Genomic DNA, 22472 nt, shown 5'->3' with positions numbered 1-22472 from the left:
GCCTGTGGGGGTGTGTTCAACTTCTCCGCTGGGATCATCACGAGCCCTGCCTATTCGTACTCAGACTACCCCAGCGATATATACTGTGTGTATAACATCACCGTGGCAGACGACAAAGTGATTCTGCTCAAGTATGTATCACACACGTACCTTCTTAAGAAAATCGTTTCAGCTCCAGTGACAAAAGATATTCCTTTAATGACGGGAATCTAAAGGAGGGGAGAATGCGTGCTTGTACAGCAGCATAAACCTGGGAAAAAACAGGCACTCCACCTACTACAACAATTGTTACAATTCTCCAGTGATTTCAGAGGATCGTCATGTAATGCGGTGTAAAATTATAAGCCTGTAAAGAGTGTGGAGAAGGCAAGAGAAAGCAGTTTCCATTTGTTTGGCTTATACACAAAAAGACTTGAACACTTTCCATAATTCTCTTAGTTAATTCTTTAAACAGTCATGTGAGGTATATATTACTAATCTCATTTTATTGATGAGAAAACTTGTATGTCAGATGGGTCCATGGACTGTAAAACAGGTCTCAAGCTCGATTTGGTTCCAGTATCAGACAGTAAGTTGTCTGTAGACGGGACCTTGAAGGAAACGGCAGATCTCACCTGAAACTATCTCACCTGGAAGCTGTGCCCCAGGACCAAGAAGTCCTCTAAATTCTCAGAGCAAAAAAATAAACAGTAATTCCCAGGTGACCAGGAGCTGTGTAGGGATCACCAGAGTTGTGTAGGGGTCACCTGCCCAGAAGGGAGCATAAGGCATGGTTCTTGTCATCTGCCATTATGGCAGAGTACTTGTTTCTTATACGTGTAGGATCATAGTTTTGTGTGTGTGTGTGTGTGTGTGTGTGTGTGTGATGTGTGTGGTATGTGTGTTTTCTTTCTGTTTCTTGCCCTGGGGCTCACTATAGTCAAAGTTCACATTAGCGTGTTTGGAAAATTATTTATTATACTTTTTCTAAGAACCCATGTTCTATGAAACAGATACTATTCTAGGTGCTACAGAAGTCATAGATGTTAGTAAATTATAAATCCTTCCACAAGGGCTCTCAGAATGTGCTGGCCACCTAACGTTTTCTGTCAGTGGGCTTTTCCAGATAGCTTCTGTGCTCCCCTGGGAAAATGATGCAAAATATAAAGCCAATTGTGCTTTGGGTCCTCTTGGAAACTCAAATTTTTATCTTTCTTTGTAGGTTTATGCTACGGAAAATAAATGTGTTGTCTCTAGAGAGTAAAAATAAGGGTAGAGATTTTGGAAATTATCTAGCTATTGTTCTGTCCTCATCTGCTTTTACAAGACATTAAATGTTACATGTGGCTAAAGAACTTTTTCATCTTGTTTTTCATCATCAGTTTGAAAAAATTCAGCCAATCAAAATTTTTTGAATAAAAAATTAAGAGATTCTTTTTATCTTAAGGCTCTTAAAAGAAAGTATTTTAATCATTGGGTATTTTCAAATTATTCTATATTCTATGTTATTTATTATAGCTGCTAGGAAAAAAACACTGAGAAAGCAGAAGAACGTACAAAAATGAGGACAGGATATCAAATAATTTAAACAGGTTTTTAAGAAAAATAAGCCGTAGTAAACCCACCATAAAATCCTGAAGAAAAACCATGTGGGAAGCCTTGCTTGTTTGGGAGCTCTGGGTATAGTTACTTGAAATGACAAAGCATAGGCCTAGAATAAAATACTGTGTTAGGCTGTAAGGGAAAAGTTCGGGATGTATCTGTCAGGACAGGTTATAAGTGGTAACAAGCAGCCCTAAGGCTCAGTAGCTCAACTCAATGAGTTTGTCTCTCACTCATCTGAGTACATCCAGTGTGGCCTGGCCAGAGGCTCTGCTCATCTTGGTAACTCACTAGCTCAGGCTGGTGGAAGCTTCATTCCTACACTTGCTTCCACGATCACCACTGCAGTGGGAAAGCAATGAATTATAAACTTCTTCCAAAAAGTAATACCTACCACTCCTGCTTACATTTCCATGGCCAAAGCAAGTCTTAGGGTCACGTCAAACCTCAAAGTGTGCCCAGAAGGTCAATCCTAGCAAATGTCAGGAAAACAGAGACTGGAGTGTGAGGTGAAGGTTCTGGGATGATCACAGCCATCCCCTGTGTGAATTCCTGGTCATGGCAATCACATGTGACTCGAGAGAACTTAGTTCATTGTTTTCTACCACTGAGTTTTAGTCTTTTAAAAATTTCTTTCATGAAAACGAACATTTCATATTCCTGGTTTTCAAAATAATAATAATGATCACTTACTTTGTATTTTTTTTAACATTTATTGTATGCCAGATATCATAGTTTGGTTTTTGCATATTGTTGCAGTTAACCTTACTATGAAGTGCATTTTAAAAGAGGGAAACAAAGGCTGTGAGAATGAGACCGTAGCTATCATTCTAAAGCCAGCGTTTCTTCCACTCTATTAGCATTCTTCCCATAAGTAAGGAATAGGATGATGGTACTACTTGATAGTACAAATAACAACAGAACAGAGTAAACAATGTACTTTTAATGAGACTGTAAAACTAAAGTGTTGCTGAAATCATAAATAACTATTAGTTCAACTTGTCAAAACTTAATCTAAAATAGACGTCATAGGCTCTTGACTGTAAACTCCTAGAAGCCAACGCCATATTTTAGTCATTTTTATATCCCTAGCTCTTATCCCATTTTTCGATCTATTGCAATCCCTCAAAATATTTTGTCTAAACATTTGCACTGATTAGTAAAATACTATATTGTTTATAATATTTTCTATTAAGTATACTGGGATGTTGTGCTTTTTTAGCCTTTGTCTTGTCTTTTTTTCTTTTTTAAGACAAGAACTAAAGGTAGAATTTAATGGAAATCAAATGGAGAATGTCAGTATTAACAAGGTTCATTTCACAGGTTTATTGATTTTGATGTGGTCCCTTCCACCTTCTGTTCCCAAGACTACCTGGCAATTTATGATGGTTCTACCATCAGTGATCCCCTTCTTGGCAAATTCTGTGACTCCAATCTTCCACCAAATGTGAAAAGCAACAGGAATAGCATGGTCTTGGCGTTCAAGACAGATTCATCTCAAACAGCAAGAGGTTGGAAGGTGTCTTTCCGGCAGACATTGGGTAAGAATTTTGGATATGTAAATCTATTTTTCAGTACTGTTACTTTTTTCTTTTCTCCCCTGACTAAACTTGCTTTTCATTTAAGTTTAGAGGAATATGTCACATAAAGTTTTGGTTTTCAAAATTATGTATATTCTGATTTTTTTTAAATTGTGCAACAAATGTACTTCTCCAGTATACAAAGGCAACATCCATCTGCACAACCACCTCATGTGAGATCTCAGCCTCATTTTATCACCCATGGAAGTGGTAACAGTTGAGCCTAAATGCAGGCTGGGACGAATGGAGAAAGAAGGCCCCATCGCCTGTGTTGACTTTATCCTTGAAAAGATTAAGAGCCTTGGAGAATTTTAAGTAGAGACTGCATGGCCAGAATTGACTTAGAGAAAGATCGTAGTGATCCCAGGTTGGAGGAAGGCTTAGGGAGACGCTAGGACCTGAGAAGCAAGAAGCGTATCACAGAACTCCCGATCTAACACAGCAGGAATGGAAATGCAAGGGTGGAAATCTCAGAGATATTCAGAAGGTAGACTACACTGGAAATACAGTGTTTGGGACTTGATATGTTACATGAGGACGACTTCTTATGAATAAGTTGTTGGATAGTGGTGACTTCAGAGGCTAAGATTTAGGGAAGAGATATTATATTTAGTTTGGAGCATTTGAGGTTGGAGAGCCTATGGGATACCTAAATGGAGAAACATAGGAGGAATTTGAAGCTGGAGAAGCAATCTGAGCTGGAGATAGGTAATCTGGGAGCCATGTAGAGGTGAAAGGAAAAGATAGGTATGAGGATAAATCAAAAATAGCACCCCAGTTTCTTCGCACTGCATATGAGAAACAATTAGCTATATAAGATCAACTCAGGACTTTGAATCATTTAAAATATAAGGCAGTTAATCAATCCTCTGGGTATCTATACTCATAGCATTGGTGGCACAGTCTAACATAGTTTATATTTGACTTTGTAAAGTGTTTTGATTCTTCTATTTGAACATAGATGTGATTAGTGTTCTGAAAACGAACAGCTCACCAAACAAATCCCATACTCTGAAGTCTCACAGAGACCTAGGATGTTTTCTACGATAAAAATCCTGACTTACTGTTCAAACTCTTTCTTTCTCCTTACCCCATGCTGTGGATAACTTCATCCCTCTGAGTCAAAGCAGAGCTCACCTTGAACTTCTTCTCATTCAACCTTATTGTTTGTGTGTGTGCATTTCTTCAGGGAAGCAATTGGACTCTGAGCTTTGAAGGCTTCCCAACAAACAGCAGACATCATGACCAATTATATCAGAAAGTCACTTTGCCACCTACCCAACTTAGCTGTATCAACAGTAACTTGAAAGCAAGTCTCTCGGGCAGAGAGAGACTGTTACCTTAATGGAATTGCCTACGTGAAGTGGCATACAAAACACAGGAGGCTATTTTGAAGGAAACATTAATTTGCCCTTGCAGATTGTTTTTGTACAAAAGAACTCATAGAGTCTTGCCTTTAGCCCAGCCTTTAGAATCAAATGGCATATATTTACATTTGTTCTTGGTTCCCGCTTTCAAGTTGTTTTTCTTTTCCCTAATATATTCTCACATGACAGTTGAAATAGTCTTAAAGCACTCCACATGGTTGTCGTCAGCAGGACGCTTCCCAGGATAGCCCGTGTTCTCTAGCTTTGTTAAATTCCTGTGTTTTTCTGGGCTACAAAGAAGATACTTTGGGCTTACTGTGAGTCTACTGAATTGAAGTAGCACAGAAGGAAAAAAAATCGTATACTGTCAGAGGCTCTGCTCATCCATGAGCATCAGACACTTTCAGTCAATTACTGTTTTCCTCTGGTCACAGTTAGAGAATAGGTTTAAGTGCCAAGAGCAGAAATACAATTTCGTTACCTGCCAGCATTGTGCTGCCACTGCATTTCATGATGGTGACTTTTGCCTCTTTTGCCTCTGTACAAACACCATCAGCCACTTGGAAATATTTTGGTAATTTTAAGTAATTTTTTAATAATAATTTTTTACTGAAAATGTAGGTGTTATGATTTTATATTGTATGGTGTTGCAAAGCTTTCAAGACCACACATATAAATTAGCGGATCATTCTGCATAACTTTAATTCTGTTTTGTTTTGTTCTCTTTTTGTGATGAGGAAAAGGGGAGGAAAAATGAGAATGGACTGAATTCTAGAGTTTATATAAACATTTAGTTACAGATCTGGATAAAAAACTTAGACTTAGCTGTTGAGATGCACACGTCACGTCCACCTCATCCATCTACAACTGCCCTGTGTTTCCGGTAAAGCAACTTGTGGACCGAACAGTGAATTTTTGTTTCCAAGGCTGTCAGTTCAGCCTGGAAAACACGATCTTCACAGAGGAAACAATTCATATGAAAAGGAAACTGTTTTAGTCAACAACATCTCAATTTAGCTTATCTTGATGAAAACACTAGAGTTTTGCAATTTAGATTACGTACTGGGCGAGACTTTATAAACATGTGCTTTAATTTTTCAGAAGTTAGTAAAGAGCGGGCCCACATAAATATGTGATTTTTCAATAAACTCCTCGTGCATTTGTTATACTTGTATTGCTCATGGGTCAGAGCACATTTGGGGTACATATCCTTTATTGCTAATTACTAACTATGTAGTGAAATTGGGTCTTCTTTCATGGAATGGCTGCTGTTAAGGACCACGTGGTCGGATATCAGGGAGGGAAAGCAGAGCAGGCACTTGGCAAGAGCCGCTGTGTGACTGTAACGTGAGTCTACCTTCCCTCTCATGCACTCCAGCACATCATGAATAATTGATCCCTTGCAAAGTGATCATGGCGGGCCTTGGGGAATTACCTGCCAATCTGAGCATTTTTCTCCAGAGATAGCTTTCATCTGATTGTTAACGGTATCTGTGATCCCATAAAGTTTCAAAAGCCATCAGTCCTGTGGATTTGGCTGAAGTAGTCATGCTCCACAGTGCAGAATTGACACTTACAACTACCCTTTATTCTAGTAACTTCTGCTAGCTGAGTTTCTGCCCCTCCTTGACCATCGGGATCTACTTTGGCCATGACCGTGCTTACTTACCATATCACGCATGAAGTGTTCCAGACTTGCAAGCGTGTTTTTAAACCAGCAAAGCCCCATATCCTCTTCCTCTACTGGTCTCATGACAGCGTGCTGCTCAGGAAGCCTATTTGTGACATGATTATCCCATTAGACACCAAACGTAGATGTAGGATTAGATCGGGGATTTCAAGTACATTTATAGACAGTGTAGTGCCACAGTCATTTCATTTGTTTTCTTAAGTAATGTATTCTATAGCACTTTAGCTCAATGTCAGGGCAGAACACTGAATTTGGCCCAATAGGTATGAGGTTTGTAGGCATTTGGATCAGTGAGTGGCCAAGGAGAGTGAAGAGTGACACCTTCAGGATGGGAGGTCCTAGAAGGACAAGGCTGTCACCCTGGAGAAGATGGCAGTATCAGGGACAAGCTGATGCCAGTGACCAGAGGTGCACGTCACCTATGGCTGTACCTTCTGGACACATGACTAACGCTCTTGGCCCCCTGTTGCCCACAGCCCGTGTGCGGAGGATGAGGGCACTGTCTTCCTACACCCAGGGTATTTGCCATATGAAAAATGAGTCAGGTGGCATTAAGGTCACACTCACAGACCTCTGCTGGGAGACAAAGGCAAAAATACCAAAGCACGTGTTTAACAAGGACAAAGTGACTTGACTCACAGTCCACAGGTGGAAACACACCCACATGGGCGTGACCGGAAAGCAGGAGGCCGAGACCTAATCGTTAAATCATTGCCTGCCTGGTAACAATGCTTTAGAAAAGTCTGATCACAGCTCTGAGCTCAATTTTAGCCACTAAAAAAGATCAGTTTGAAGCATTACCCCTTTCTATCTTTTAAGAACGTTATAGGGACGAAGTGGATAATTCCTGTAAAGTACCATATGCATAGACATCAAAGAGAAAGACTGTTTGTATTAGAAAGTAATATTGAAGTCCTGGGTTTCTATAGGGTTCCATGACCCACCCGTCCTATCTCTAAAGTGAGGGAGGTGGGTGACAGGGAGCATTGTCATTAACAGGACCACTTCATGGTACAATAATTTATTTCTTGTTCACTTTGCACCAAAATCTAACCAGCAAACCCTAAAGTACACTTTATAACTTAAATCTGAAATCAAAAGCTAAATTCCAATTATATTGTAAGTCTTTGAAGAGGCCTAGCACATAAATATTACTCCATCAATACTGGATATATGAATGAATTAAAGAATAAGTGGATAAATTAAGCCTACTTCACAATTCCATGGTATATAATATATACAGCATGCTATGCATTATATTTTATCTAGATTTGCCTTATTCTCAAAAGGCAATCCTGGTTCATATAGTTCAGCTATTGCTAGGGTAGTAAGGTGGGCCATTTTCATCCTTAGCGAATTAGGAATACAGGATCAGACTCAACATTCAAGACATGTCTGGTTCTGGATTTTTACCTGCTACCTTAACATCTGGATAATGTCTCTCGAACGTGCAAAAGGAAGACAGGTGGCAGTGGTGGGAAGAAGTTGAGGGAGTTGAACAAGGGTTTACTTAGGGGATAAGAAGAGTAGGAATGGGAGACAGAGAAAGCTGATGAAACTGGGGCCCCAATGATGGAAAAATATGGTCACGAGAAATGGAGAAAAATGTAACATGTCAAATTCCCTTTGGCTTCTAGTTATTTTTTTCAGTTTTGGTGTTAAGTTTGGACCTTGAGAGGAATTCTAAAATTCTGTAGCTAAACTATAAAAGAATAAATTTAAAAATATTCAATGACACTAAATATCAATATGTATACAAAAAGTCAGACAATTAAGTTCGCAAACTTTCCACAGTGTAAGCGCACGATGGCAAGTTCGTGAACTTAATTGTCTGACATTTGTATGTCTCGATGTGCTTCTTAGCAGCCTGATATAAGCTACCAAACCACATTACTTCTAAAAGTACATGTGCAATAAGAGTTGAATTATAGCTTGAATAATTTTATAAGTCACTGCTCAAACAGCTCTCAGGTTAGCAATAATGGGGGTATTACTCGAAAGCAGTGCTGTTTGTCTGTTCTCTTAATGTCATTTGCTCCCCCTGATGAAGACTGAGAATGAGATGAGCTGAAATTGTAAACCCATTTGCAGAAAACTAGACTAAGCTTATTTCCGCCCTTTTTAAGCCTTGTAACTTTCACTGGTGATTGGACTTCCCTTGGGAGCTGATGTCAAAGACAAGGTTATCTGCAGTTTATCCTTTGTGGGTTTTACTGAAAAGGGTTTTTTGCTGAGCTGAGAATGTGGGAATACGATAAAGAAGCCAACAAATGCTTAGTTCACCGAAACCTCACAAAAGCAAGTAGACAGGAGTAAAATTCCAGATCAGCAAAAAGAAACGAATGTTTTTTATTAAAATATATTCCAGCATCAGAGCCTGTGCTCCCTGGAATGACCCGATTGCCGCCCCTGCTCTTGAAGGGGGAGGCTGTTGGGAAATAAAACCAGATGGTACTGTGGAAACCAAGCTAAGTGATAAAGGTGAGGTCATAGCAAATTATAAGATAACATTTTGAAAACCATTCACATAAGGAAGAACTGGAAAGCAATTATTCGTCATAACTTAAGACATACCAGACCTCTCTAAAATGTAACCCAGTTTTGTCTCAGATAACTGGACGTTTTGGGTTAAATTGTTTGTCATTATCCTTATTCAGCTCTGCCTGGCTTTGGTGTTCCGAGAAGCATACAAGCAAATTATATCTGGTCAGCAGTAAACATTTAAAAAAATTATTTGGCTGTAAATTGGTTGTTTAGAAACAAAACATTATGAGGGCAATAGGACTGTATTCTTCTCTTTGTTCTGATATATATATATATAAAATATCTGTTAACTTCATGTGGTAGCTTTGTTTTATGTGCACTCCCAAGTGAAGACTTGTCACAAAATTCCAGGGCACACCGATAATGACTCCCTGTCACTGAGCACCTACATGACGCACTTTATATGGATTATCTCATCTAACCCTCACAACTACCCAAAAGAGAGGGATTATTCCTTTCACAAAAGAGGAAATAAGAAGTAGAGAGACTGACTGATTTGTCTGCAGTCAAAAAGTTCCTAAGAGGTAAAGACGAGCTTTGCACCAGCTAGGCCTGTCTCCCAAATTCGTGGTTTACCTAATCAGCCCACATCACCTCTGTTGTCATCAATAAATTTACCCAGGGACAAAGAGAGATTATGGGGGAATTTTCTGAGAAGTAAGCTATTTCTTTTCTTACTCTTTGGGGTGGATAGAGTTACTTTTCTCCAGTTTTGTGTTCTCATTTGACACTCTGCTTTCTATTAGTAGCATTCCAATTTATACCTAGTCCCAAATAGTATATTTGCTAATATCCTATTACTATGTAAATATGGCACATCACTCACTGTTTCCTCCTTTTCATAAGGAAAGCAAAAATATATATTTTAATAAAATATACTATTTGTAAATAGAACAATTATATATTTATACTATATTAATACTACTTATATAATCTATATTATAATTTTGTATTATAAAAGTTATATAAATGTTTGTATTACATAACATAATTTATATATTATATTATATTTATAATATGAACATTATATATTTACACAAACATATAGTATAATATATTTTATAATACATTTATATTATAAACAGTACTTATACTTACAAATAATATTATAATTATATATGTAATATATATGCACATATATACATATAATATATAATGTATGCATTGTATAAAATATAATATATTAACATAATATATAATATATACATATGCAGTAATAGCCTATTATCTTTCTGATATTGACAGATAAATGTAATATCTGTCTTATCGACTTTGCATGACATAATGGTAAAGAATTAGCACAGTTAAATGTGGAATACAATTGCATTGCAATATAAGAATATCGAATCTCTATATAACAAAAACACTCTAGTCCCAAATTATGGCCTTCAATTTAGTAATATTCCTTACCACAGGATTCTAACAAAATGAAGGAATTTGGACATTTATTTTAATGCTATAACCCCAATTGGTATTCTTATCATATACTTTAGCTTACAAATTGGAGAACTAAGTCACGAGGAAATTAAGTGACCTGCCAAGGTCACGCAGCAAGTTTTCAGCAGAATTGGGAAAGTAATCCTTGTCCACAGAAAAATACTACCACCAGAGGAGTAAAAGTTGAAATATCGATAGCAGTGCACAACCTAGTATATCAATGCGAACAACAAAACGATTTCACGTCCTTGTTTAAATATTAAAAAGCTGTTGGATACTTGGTCTGGTTTTACAAATTCCACATCTCTCATATTGCGACCTATTTTATGACTGCTGCTATTAATCCTGCTTTCTCTAAACAGAACATTTTTAAATTTTGATAACTTTTGATTTTGTAATTGTCAATGTTGAGTAATGTTTTACTTCTTTAAATAGTGCTGCTGCACCTAATGTATCCTGAATTTTACAAATTATTTATTAAATTTACTCTGTCTGCTGAAATCTAATACTCAGAGATTAAATTTTTTTAAGTAACAGAGCTAACATTCATCATGGCAACTTTTTAGCTAAAGAAGCATTTTCCTACTAAAACACTACTCCCTGGGCAGCATTTTAAATATTTTAGTGCTACTTTTATTGTTGTTCTAATATTTTTTTTACAATTAAATATACCACAGTCAACTAAATTAGCTTTAATAGCAGGTTAAGACATAGAACCAAAAAGTCATTTTGTTAAAAAAAATTTTATATTTATATATACATGCACATACACATAATGTGTTTATAATATAGGAACAAACTTATAAATCAAGAAATGCATTTAATTTCAAGAATTCTCCCTATAAACTTAGACTAGAAAGCAAAAATCCATCTAATAACTATTTATATTTTCTATTCATTCCTTCATTGTTTATTCAACAATATTCACCAGCTACTTATTATGCAGGCAATGAGCTTTTCTTTGGGGATACAAAGATGAATTCAACAAGGTCCCTATTCTTGGGAAGTTCACACAAGTGGAAGAGTCAGCAGATAATTATAAATTCGGTAGAACTGCTTTTGACAGACACGTGCAAAGAGTGGAGGCAGAAAAGAAAGAATGTGTGGTACTTTGGTGTTGAGTGAAGAGAACAGAGGATTGGGAGAGAAAGCATCACAGAGAGTTAAACTCTGAATTATAGTGTAAATGGTTAATAGTGCAAGCTCTGGAGCTAGACTTCGTGGGTTCAAACCCAGTTCTTGTACATCCCAACAAGTTTGACCTTGGACAATTTACATGTCCTCTAGGTCTTGGTTTTTGTTGTCTGTAAAATGGGCACACTAATAGTAACTACCTCATAGGACTGTGGTACGGATTAATCTAATACATTCCTGGCACCCAGTTAGCATGCAGTGAATTTGAGCTATAAATAGTATTGACTTGGAAGGATGAGAAGGCATTCATTGAGAAACAAATATTCTATGGGGAAGATAAAGTGTGCACAAAGATGTATCCCATTTCAGAAGCTACAGCTTGACCTGCACATTGTTTGGTGATGCTTTGGGGTATAAAGTGGAGAAGACCAATAGGAGCTGAGACAGTAGAGATAACTGAAGGGCTCTGTCTCTTATGCAAAAGGGGACCATTGATTTTTTTTTGAGCTGGAGAGTGCTACAGCCTCATTGGGTTTGTTTTTGAAGGCACATTCTTGCATCTGTGAGGATGATGTTTTGAAGTAGGGGCTGCATTTCAGGCAGGAAAAATTTAGGAAAGTATTGCAATAATTAAGGCAGGGGGTGATAAAAATAGTGGCAATGTGAAAATAAAGAAGGGGGTTGAAAGGAGAAATACTTAAGTTGTACAGTCCAATCAGCGGAACACAGTAGTAGTTGATCAAGACAGTGAGGGAACACGGGGGAAAATGGTGGTCCTAAGGTTTCTGGACAGTATTTTGTGATAGCACTACCCAACTATAAAACTACTAGACAAGGACCGGGTTTTATAGGATAAATAATAATTTAGTATGGAGAATTTGGTGCCATCCAGCTAATGTTTAGTAGTCAGCTATGAGAATTAGAAGCTCAGTACAAAGGTCTGGGTTAGAGTTTTGTTCTTTTTTTACTTTGAGGAAATGTAATGTAGCACATCTACATTTCAAATTATTATATCTTCTTGGTGAGTTGACTCATATCATTCTGCATATCCTTTTTTTATTTGCTTTGTTTTGTTTTGTTTTGCATATCCTTTTTAAATGCTTCTTACCCCGATCTCCACTTTCTCTGATGTTGTATTGCTTCCCTAGCTTTCTCTCAATTCAGTTTGCATGGTATGTTTTTCAACCTCTCCACTTTCAACCTTTCTCTATCCTAAAAAATGTATTTGGGTTTTGCTTTGCTTTGTCTTTCAATTAGAGAATTTAATATATTTATAGAGAATAAAATTATTAACGTTGTTGGGTTTAAATAGACCATTGTGCATAGTGCTTGGATACTGTTCCACCTGTTATGCTCCTTTGTTGCCTTTTTTTTAATTGATCAGTTTCTATTATTCCCTTTTTAAAATCATTACTTAGATATTCTTTTACTCTCTTTTTAGTAGTTATCTTAGAAGTTACAATATTCTACCTTGACTCATTAGAATCTAATTTAAAATTAGTCCTTTTACCACTTTATGGTACGTACAAGGACCTTAGAAACTTTTAAATCTATTTATCCACATATATTTATCTACATATATTTTAAGCAAATCAAACATGTTTATTGTTTTATGCACTTAGTAAATATGTATACTTATCATTGTTGTTTTTTTCTTCCTGAATTTCTATGCTTCTGTATGGAATCTATTTCTTTCCTTTTGAAGAACGCCCTTTAGAGTTTTTTTCATTTATTGCAAATCTTCTGGTAAAAACTTTTCTTGGTTTTTGTTTTTCTGAAAAACTCTTTATTCTGTCTTAAATTTCACGGACTATTTTCTCTGAATATTGGATTATAGCTTGGCATTTACTTTTATTTAACACTTTAAGATGCTATTCCATTGTCATCTGAATTCTGTCGTTTTGGTTAAAAAGTCACTGTAGAGTCCATTCTGTGCTATCCATACTTGGGGACCCTCAACCCCGGTCATCCTTCTGTACAGTGCTATACTCTGCAATGAGCTATAACTGTGTGTGTGTGTGTGTGTGTGTGTGTGTGTGTGTGTCTGTGTGTGACTATTTTGGCCAGGATTATCCAGTGATATGTGCTTTTAATTTGCATTTCCCTAATGGTGAACACTTTTCATGTGCTTTTTTTTGGTCGTATGTAACTCTTGATTGCTGAAATATCTGTTCATATCTTTTGCCTATTTTGTAATTGGATTATTTGTTTTTCTACTATTGGATTTTGAGAATTTTTTATATAGTCTCAATTGTAGTTCTATGTGGTTTACAAATATTTTCCCCCAGTCTATAGCTTATTTTTTAATCCTCTTAACAGGACTTTCTTAGAACAAAGGTTTTTCATTTTGATAAAGTCCATTTTATCAGTTTTCCTTTTGAATATTGCTTTTGGTGTCAAGGCTGAGAATTCTTTGCCTGTCCTGAGGTCTCAAAGATTTCTCCTCTGATTTCTTATAAAAGTGTTATGGTTTATATTTTTCATTTTATGTCTATGACCCATTTTGAACTAATTTTTGTTTAAGGTCTGAGGTTTAGGTTGAAGTTAATTTTTTTTTCTTCCAGATGTTCAGTTGCTCTAACACCATTTATTGAAAAGGCTATCTTTCCTCTATTAAACTGCTTTTGCACCTTTGTAAAAAAAATCAGTTGGGCACACTTGTGGAGGTCTATTTCTGGGTTCTCGATTCTGTTTCATTGACCTAGGTGTCTAACCACCACCAATATCACACTGTCTTGATTAGTACAGCTACATCGTAAGGCTTAATATAATGTAGACTGATTCCTCTTACTTTATTCTTCTTTGTCAAGATCGTTTTAGCTATTCAAGGGCCTGTGCCTTTACATATAAATATACAAATAAACTTTTTTATGTCTATGGAAAAATCTTGCTGGGGTTTTGATAGGACTTGCATTATATCTGTGCATCAATTTGAGAATAACTGGCATCTTTACTATGTTGAGTCTTCCAATCCCTGAACACATGTGTCCATTTATTTAGATCTTCTTTGATGTCTTTCTTTTATCATTTGGTAATTTTCAGCACACAGATCCTATGTATGTTTCATTGTATATACCTAAATATAACATCTTCTTTGAAGCAATTGTGTTTTTAATTTTGATTTCACATATTCATTGTTAGTATATAGAAATGTGGTTGATTTTTGTGTATTGTTCTTCTATCCAATTTTTCCTAAACTCACAGTAAGTGTTCTACGAATTTTTGTACAGTTTCCTTGGGATTCTCCACATCTGCAAATAATGGTAATTTCATTTCTTCCTTTCCAGTGTGTATATATTTTTCCTTGCCTAGTACACTGGCAAGAATTTCCAATACTATGCTAAGTAACAGTAATGAGAAAAAAATATTCTTGCTTTGTTCCTAATCTTGGGAAGAACGCATTTAGTTTTTCACTGGTAAGTTGCATGTTAGCTGTAGGATTTTTGTAGATGTTCTTTATCAAGTTGAGAAAATTCCCTTTTATTCCTGGTTTGCTGAGAGTTTTTATCATGAATGTGCATTAGATCTTATCAAATCCTTTTCTTGCATCAATTAATAAGATCATATCATTTAGCTTAGAAAATCATTTTTGAAATTTCAAAGTTGGCAAGGATTATTCTCATGAAATGCCCTGGGACTAATGATACATACAAATGGTGGTTTCAATAATACCTAAATAATGCAAAAAAATTAATAAAAGATAATAATAAAATTATTATCCTGAGCTTTTTATAAATTACATTGCTCTTTTTCTAGTGACTATAGCTACTGATTAGCTGCTGAAATTACTTTTCTTTTAGTAAATTACCTTTCTTTTAATACTTTAGTTTTATGCTTCCCAAATATTACCAGACTAAATAAATACACATTCTAAGTTAAATTAGGCTAGGTCTCACATTAGGATATCTAAAATGAGTCAAATTGAATGATGTTACCAAAAATAAATTTAAAAAATCCCAGACAATTCACTACAAAATTCCTTAAGGTTTTTTTCTTACGTAACATAAATATAATACCTAAATTGTTGTACATGTTTAAGGTTAGGGATTAGAATAATGAATCCAATTTACTTTTAGAGAAAAAAGACAAAACAGGTTCATCTGGAACCTAGTTGTATTTTTGTTTAATCTTTATTCAATTTGTTGGGGTGACACTGGTTAGTAAAATTATATAGTTTTCAATTTCTATAACACATCATCTGTATATTGCATTGTGTGTTCTCCACCCAGAACCCAGTTGCATTTCGAAAATGAATTCACTGCTTTAAAGCAGTTGTAGACTGTAGCTCTGAAAATCACGTCTCTCTGCTTGGTGCACCCCCATTTCTCGAAGGCACCAGTTTTAAATGCTTTTATGTCCTGCTTCTTGTGCTTCCTTCAACTACAACTTAAAGCTGAAGCTGGCTCACTAGAGAATAGGGAGATGCCTGCAGTCAGGCCAATCTGTATCGTAAGTGCACCAGCCATTCACTATTTGTCCGCGTAGTGGTTGTCCAGAGATGGACGGAGATCCTATCCAGAAGACCTCAGTAAAATGTCAGCCACATGTAATGTCAGCCACAAAAATGTCAACGCTCAAGATAACTATTTAGCAATGTCTCTGACTCCACTAAAACCTGCAAGATGTTTTCTGTTAGATAATAATCCTATTACTTACTTTGTCAGATTTATCCCCAGCTTGAACTTCACTCTGAAGTTGAATACGATTGGAGAGAAATAATTTAGGATTCAGTTACTGATTTGACTTAAGTAGAGCTCGACCCAGATCTCACTGCTTATTATGGGTTTATATCGCCAATATTTCTTTAGTCAAACATTTTCTTTCTTGGAAGAAGCTCTCTTGTAGGAAGTGTTTCCAATTTGGGGAAGAAGGTTAGAGTGACATTCGTTCTTGGGCACAGGGAGTGTCATTTCTGAGAGCTTCTGACGCAACTTGGCTGATGGAGGAGGTGCTAATTGATGGGAGTTTGCTGGATGGTAGAAAATTGTGCAGTAATGAGGAAGATGATGGATTTATGAGCTAAACAACGTGTCAAGGTTAAGGTGTTAGAGTCGTTTTTTAAAAAAAGGAATTTTAAAATATCAATATAGTAAATAAATATTATTTTCTTATGTATGAAACTTTCATAATCACCGAGTTCTCCCTTGTTCTTCCCATTTCCTCCGCTGTTATTGGAATATAGAATTGGTAACATGGCAATAGTACTTTTTGGTAAAGAATGCTTCTTTTGTTAATATTCATCTTTATATTTCCCCAGATGCATATGTTGATGTTTCCATTTTTCCATAGGAGTAGCAGAAGCACAGAGCAGTTGTACTATGTTTAAATATAAAAGTGGGGGAATCAGAGGTGTTATAACCATTTCCTGTACCATACAAACACCAAAAGGTGTTTGCTCATAAATATTGCATTTACTTCAATCATTGGACTGCTCACTCATGTAATACGATGTTTACACATATTATTTACATTTATATATAATATGAATTAAATAATTTACTCATATAATGTTATATTTACTTCAATTATTTGACGATTCTGGCCAAGATTATCTGATGATAATGTTAATTCCTCATTTTCTTTATTCCGTGTATATATTTTAAGAATTAAGCCATGCGCTCTATTGTAGTTTGATAACTCAAACAAGCTGTTTGTCAGCGATGGCCACAATAATGCTACATAACAAACCATCCAAAATTCAGTGGCTGTACCTAGAGCATTTCTCTACCACTTACGTGTCTGCAGACTGGGTTGCCTGCCCGTGTTGCAGGCTGCAGGTTCACTGTGCTTGGCTCTAGAGTTCAGGTTGGGTTCAGGTCTTCTGTGCCTGGATCCACTTTCTCTCTCTCCAGCAGTTACCCGGGGCACAAACTCTTGGGTGGGGGGGGGGGGGGTGTCACAAGAGGACAAAAGGCCCAGGAAAAAAACATAAGCCACTGAAGGCCTCTTTCCACTTCATGACCACTAGCACTCAATGTCTAAAACAAGTCATATGGCCAAGCCTAACATCAAGTGCACAGAAAAATATCCTCTGTCCATTCTAGGGCAGAGCGGAGAGAGGAAGTGAAGACAGAGGGACTGAAGCATTAAGCATCATTCAATCTACCACTCAGTCTATGCCATGCATGCCAACGACACATGGATTCTTATCTGGGATTCTCTGGAGGGAGGGTGGCTCTGTCTTATAACATCATCATCAGTAGTAATAGTAGTAGTAGTAACAGCAGTAGTAACAGTAGCAGTAGTAACAGTGGTAGTAATAGTAGTAGTGGTAACAGTAGTAGTAGTAACAGTAGTACTAGTAACAGTAGTAGTGGTAACAGTAGTAGTGGTAACAGTAGTAGTAGTAACAGTAGTAGTGGTAACAGTAGTAGTGGTAACAGTAGTAGTGGTAACAGTAGTAGTGGTAACAGTAGTAGTAGTAACAGTAGTAGTAGTATTGTATAAAAAATGTATATAATGACATTTACTATGTCCAAGTAGTTATCATTCTGCTCCTATTAACTTCTTAGTAACAATTAATAAACAAGTACTGACAAAATATATAGCTAGAATTTCTAAAAATTGCATTTAGTTTTGGAGCTAATGTATTGATAGACTAAAGCTCAGCAACACCGTTTTCCTGTGTACAAACCTCCAAGACTTTGTTGCCCGTTGCTACCTCCAGCCCAGACCATGGCAGTGTCCCCTTACCTGGCTTCATCTCTTCCAGTCCCATTCCCTTACCTGTAAACGCTTCTACATGTAAAAGATACATTTTTAGATCAGACTTGACTAGAAAGCGTGTTCTGACCCTACCACTCCTCTGATCTAAAACCTGTCATGTGGTTCTCCATTATCCGCAGAATAAAGTCTAAAGGTCCAATTCGATAACTTGGCATTTCAGGCCCTCCATAAAATAGCCTGCCCTGTTTCCCAGTGTTACTTCTCATTCTTCTTCTTCATGTACCACTAGCACTCAATGTCTATTGTTTTCACCAACAGAATTATGCTTTCCTGTGCATATAATGTAAATTCTTGTCCACTTCACCTTTGGTTATGAGGTTCTTTCAGCCTAGAATTGCCATTACCAGCCCTATGTCTACATGGTCTCATCCTATTTATCCTTTAAGACTCATATCAAATGTCACCTCCTCCTTGAACATTCTGTCATAGCTCAAAGTAATCTCCCCTTCTTGCAAAACTCACAAGACTTTCCTGCCCCTTTTATGGCACCTATCAGTTCTAAATTGTGCCATCATTATTTATCTAGATCCTATCGCTGCTATCGGACTACCATTCATCTTTTCCCACCTCAATACTAAATATGTGTCCTTGAATATTAAAACATTATTAAATAAATCAATTTAGCTCATTAATACTGTAATTGCTCTTCTTTGTTATGCATGTCAACAAGTTGAAGTGGTTTCCTTAGGTAACAGGCAGTCGACACTGAAATACAAGCTGTGCAAACGCCAATCCTTTTTTAGTTTACAGGCCTGTTAAACAGGAAAAGAATTATTAGTGATAGGTAGTTCAGTTCTGTGCATTGCTTTGGTTTCAGGATAATTTTGTCCTAGATACCATCCATGGATATATCAGGGACTGGGCCTTTGGAAGCATTTCAGCTCCAGGTCTGACTCTGCAAATAATGTAGTTTGACCTGACTTAGAAGCTATGTCTATGGCAGTCTGACTTACTAAATAATGCATCTATCCTGAAAAATGCTCTGCACAGTTGACACCCTTGCATCCGAGGAGGGTTACCATCGTTCACATTTCCTGCAAGCTCCAAGTCCAAAGTCTTAGCGCCCCCTAATGTTGAAAGCAGCCCTCTCACTGTTAACAGCTAAATAAATGAGAAAAATAGGTGAAGGCTGACAGTGAAATTTAACTCCGGAACTAGTAATGATCTCTATTTGTGTAGAACACAAGTTTTATGAACATTACTTTGGGCACCTATTTAATCCCTAGTCCCGTAGGGCTATTTTGAGCTGAATTCATCCTCATTGTTTCTTTGGAAATTGTCAATAATTTTTCTTCCTTTGATGTTCTTACATCATTTCTGAGGCATTGAGTTAGGCTGTAGAGTCCAATGTTCTGAGGATTTTTCGTATTTTTTTTTCATAGTAAACCATTTTGTCATCTTGAGAGTATTTTTAATCTTTTTATTTCTCTCATTTTACGCTGAATTTCAAAGTTTTTATTGCAGAGTAGACTTTTTTCTTTAATAAGGTCTTCTTTAGTTTTCCATTCTTTTTGAGAAAGGGAAAAAAATCAAATATGGAGTGGTTTAATATAAACTGGCCTGTAGTGTTAAAAAACTCTCACCATCATTCTAATAGATGATTTAAATAAAAGGTTTGTTGGGAGCCAATTTTCTTGGACTGTTGGATACATTCCTCATAAATTTAATTTTCAGTGGGATAGTGTTCATAAAAGCAGAACATAAAAGTAAAACATGCTCACAGTTCCCACCAGTTTTATTATGCAAACTACTTTATTTTTCTCTAAAATTGGATTTCTCAAGGATAGAAAAAGCTTCAATAACTCACACCGGCAGTTCTTAAAATGCACATAGAACAAATCTGGTTACTCATTTTTCTAGGCAGCTCTGTGTCAGTGAGAAGGGGGCTGAGGGTGTCGTGAGAGAAGTGGAGAGGAAATCTGTAATGAAGACGCTAAGGGAAGCAGCAACCACAGCTGCAGGCGCGCACTGGAGCTCAGTGAACAATCTGATACTGTTTCTAAAACTGTGAGAGACAGTAGGAACAATATGATTTTTAAAAGCCTCCATGTACAACTTAATTAAGACCTGTTCTCTTCGGTCGGCATAACGATGTGTCTCTGTTTTAACACAGGCCCTCAGCAAGGATGTGGCGGTTCTCTGACCGGTTCAAGTGATACCTTTGCCTCTCCTGACGCTGATTCAAATGGCAGATACGACAAGAATTTAAACTGCGTGTGGTTCATAGTTGCCCCTATAAACAAACTAATCAAACTCACCTTCAATACATTTGCTCTAGAGTCAGCATCTGTTTTGGGAAGATGCATCTATGATTATGTGAAGGTAAGGCTATTTTGTTTCTTAACTGAGTCTTCTAATCCAGACTTTTATATGGTGTACTCCACTTTACACCATACAGGGAGTCCTGAAAATTGTATTACTTATATTTAACATGACCTATTCTTTAAAGACGTAACGCGTAATATTACAGACACTCTATCTTCATTATCAAATTAATCTTTACTGTGGATGACTCAAAAACCTTTGTGTGGCTTCTAACATTAGTTTTAAGCTTCACTGCTCATCCATGTCTTGTCATGGGATCATTTGTGGGGAGATCGGTTGTGTGGAAAGAGCTACTCAAAGGACCTTTGAGTACATACGGGATTTATATACAAATCCTGTAGATAGATAATCACCCCTTCATTTTTCTACTTTTAGAGTTTATATATTTACTTTCCATGTTTTTACATGTGGAAAATATCTTAGTTCTAAAAGCTCATAAAAATAAATCCAGAGACTTTTCTGCTCAATTTTTAATGACTCTTTAATATTAAATTATTGTACCTATCAGGCTATATGAATTTCTTTCTTTTTTTTTCTTTCTCTTTTTTTCTTTTTGGTTTTTCTTGTTGGTGGCTCTATGAATTTAGATTAAAAATTCTAAGTAGTATGAAGCACTATACACTAGTACGTTCTTGGGGGGAGGGGACAATGAGTATGGCAAGATTTCTGACCATAAGAAGGTTAACTCTGATTGCAAAATTATGGGATGGCACATGCAAATCAACAATAAGCAATTCAGGACAGCCAATATTTAAGTGCCATGTAATGCACTGGATACGGGCTTGAAGCAAAGTTAAACTTGAAAAGGAGGACATTTTATAATAGTCTGGTGTGAACAGGAAGGACTTCATAGAGGGAAAGCTTATTCAAGTCAGGAGAGAAGGCATTGTAGTCAAAGTGAACATTAAAAAAAAGGCATACAAGTTGGAATGTGCTTGCTCTTGAAAGACTGAAGGGGCTGGCTTTATTAGAGCAGAACACTACTAAAGCGTAGCAAGAAATAAGATTGTCTACGCGGAGCAATGCCCAGATTACAATGGGTCTTAAAACTCAAAGTAATGAATTTCGATTTTATGCAGTTGAAAAGAAGGAGTGATTGCAGGATTTCCGATGAGTGATATGCTGAGAGCAGAATTGAAGGAAGAAGACTAATCTGGAATCAGCACTCAGGGTAGATTGTCAGGGGAAGAGTCTGGAGTTAGGACCCCAGGAGGAGGTCACCGTTACATAACGAGGGTACCAAGATGGTCGAGATGACAATCCTGGTACAAGAGAAACTTCTAAGTTCAAAAATCGTGTTACCTTTTAAAGAAATTGTTTTCTCATTTAAACAGGAGAGGAAAAGTCGTAGATGGACTATACACTCGAGCACTTAGTTATAATATACGCTGTCTTATATTTTCACTGTGATAAGCACCAACCCTAGGAGAGCAGAAGAATGTCAGTGCTATTAGAGACGACGCTTTTATAAGAGAATGGGTCCAGGTTGGGTGATACAGTGCAGACAAGTGGCATTGCCCATGGGCAGAGGATGAAAGGGAGCTCCAGCAAGTCGACAGCGGCACGGAGAGAAAGGAGACAGCAAAAGAGCATGTCTGAAATCAGAAGAAAAGGTGCTTTCTTTGAGGGGGAGCTAGCAAGCCAGGGTCCCACTCAACTCCAGGAAAGGTTCACAGTGAGAGCTGAAGAACAAACGACAAGAAACACGATTCATGAAAAACAAAACAAACAAAACACAGGAATAGTGAGCGTAGTGTCACTGAAATCAAGGGAGAGTCTTTTACAGAGTGTGGGTGGTCAATACTATTAAATTGTAAATTAGAGGCCAGGAAAGGTTAAGGTGAAGAAAAAAACCCACTAGATTGGATGACAACCATTTAAATAAAGTATTGGCCCAGAAGCTGGATCCAAGGGAGTTCATGAAAAACTAGAGATAACAAGAAATGCCAGTTCAGGTTGAATTCTTCTTTTCTGAAATGAGACCAACGTGGCCAGAGCAGCCGTGAAGCTGGTGTTTAAGACCGTTGGAGATATTCTGATGTTACAGACAGGCAATAAGCTTTGGAGACAGATAACATGGATTCAAAC

General features: G+C 36.9%; 1 protein-coding gene across 1 annotated transcript in view; it reads left to right on the top strand.

Annotated features, from left to right (window-relative positions):
• Positions 1-22472, top strand: part of CUBN (cubilin) — a 245413-nt gene that overhangs the window by 205678 nt on the left and 17263 nt on the right. Inside the window, exons 58-60 of the mRNA XM_074324816.2 lie at positions 2-131; positions 2905-3122; positions 20173-20381. Of these exons, the coding sequence (XP_074180917.2) occupies positions 2-131; positions 2905-3122; positions 20173-20381 (557 nt within the window). The remainder of the gene's footprint in view (position 1; positions 132-2904; positions 3123-20172; positions 20382-22472) is intronic.

Source organism: Rhinolophus sinicus, chromosome 1 (genome assembly GCF_057876585.1).
Source record: "Rhinolophus sinicus isolate RSI-liver-muscle chromosome 1, RSI-T2T, whole genome shotgun sequence".
Taxonomy (NCBI): Eukaryota; Metazoa; Chordata; class Mammalia; order Chiroptera; family Rhinolophidae; genus Rhinolophus; species Rhinolophus sinicus.
Note: the sequence above shows the minus strand (reverse complement) of the source record. Positions and strands in the feature narration are given on the sequence as shown.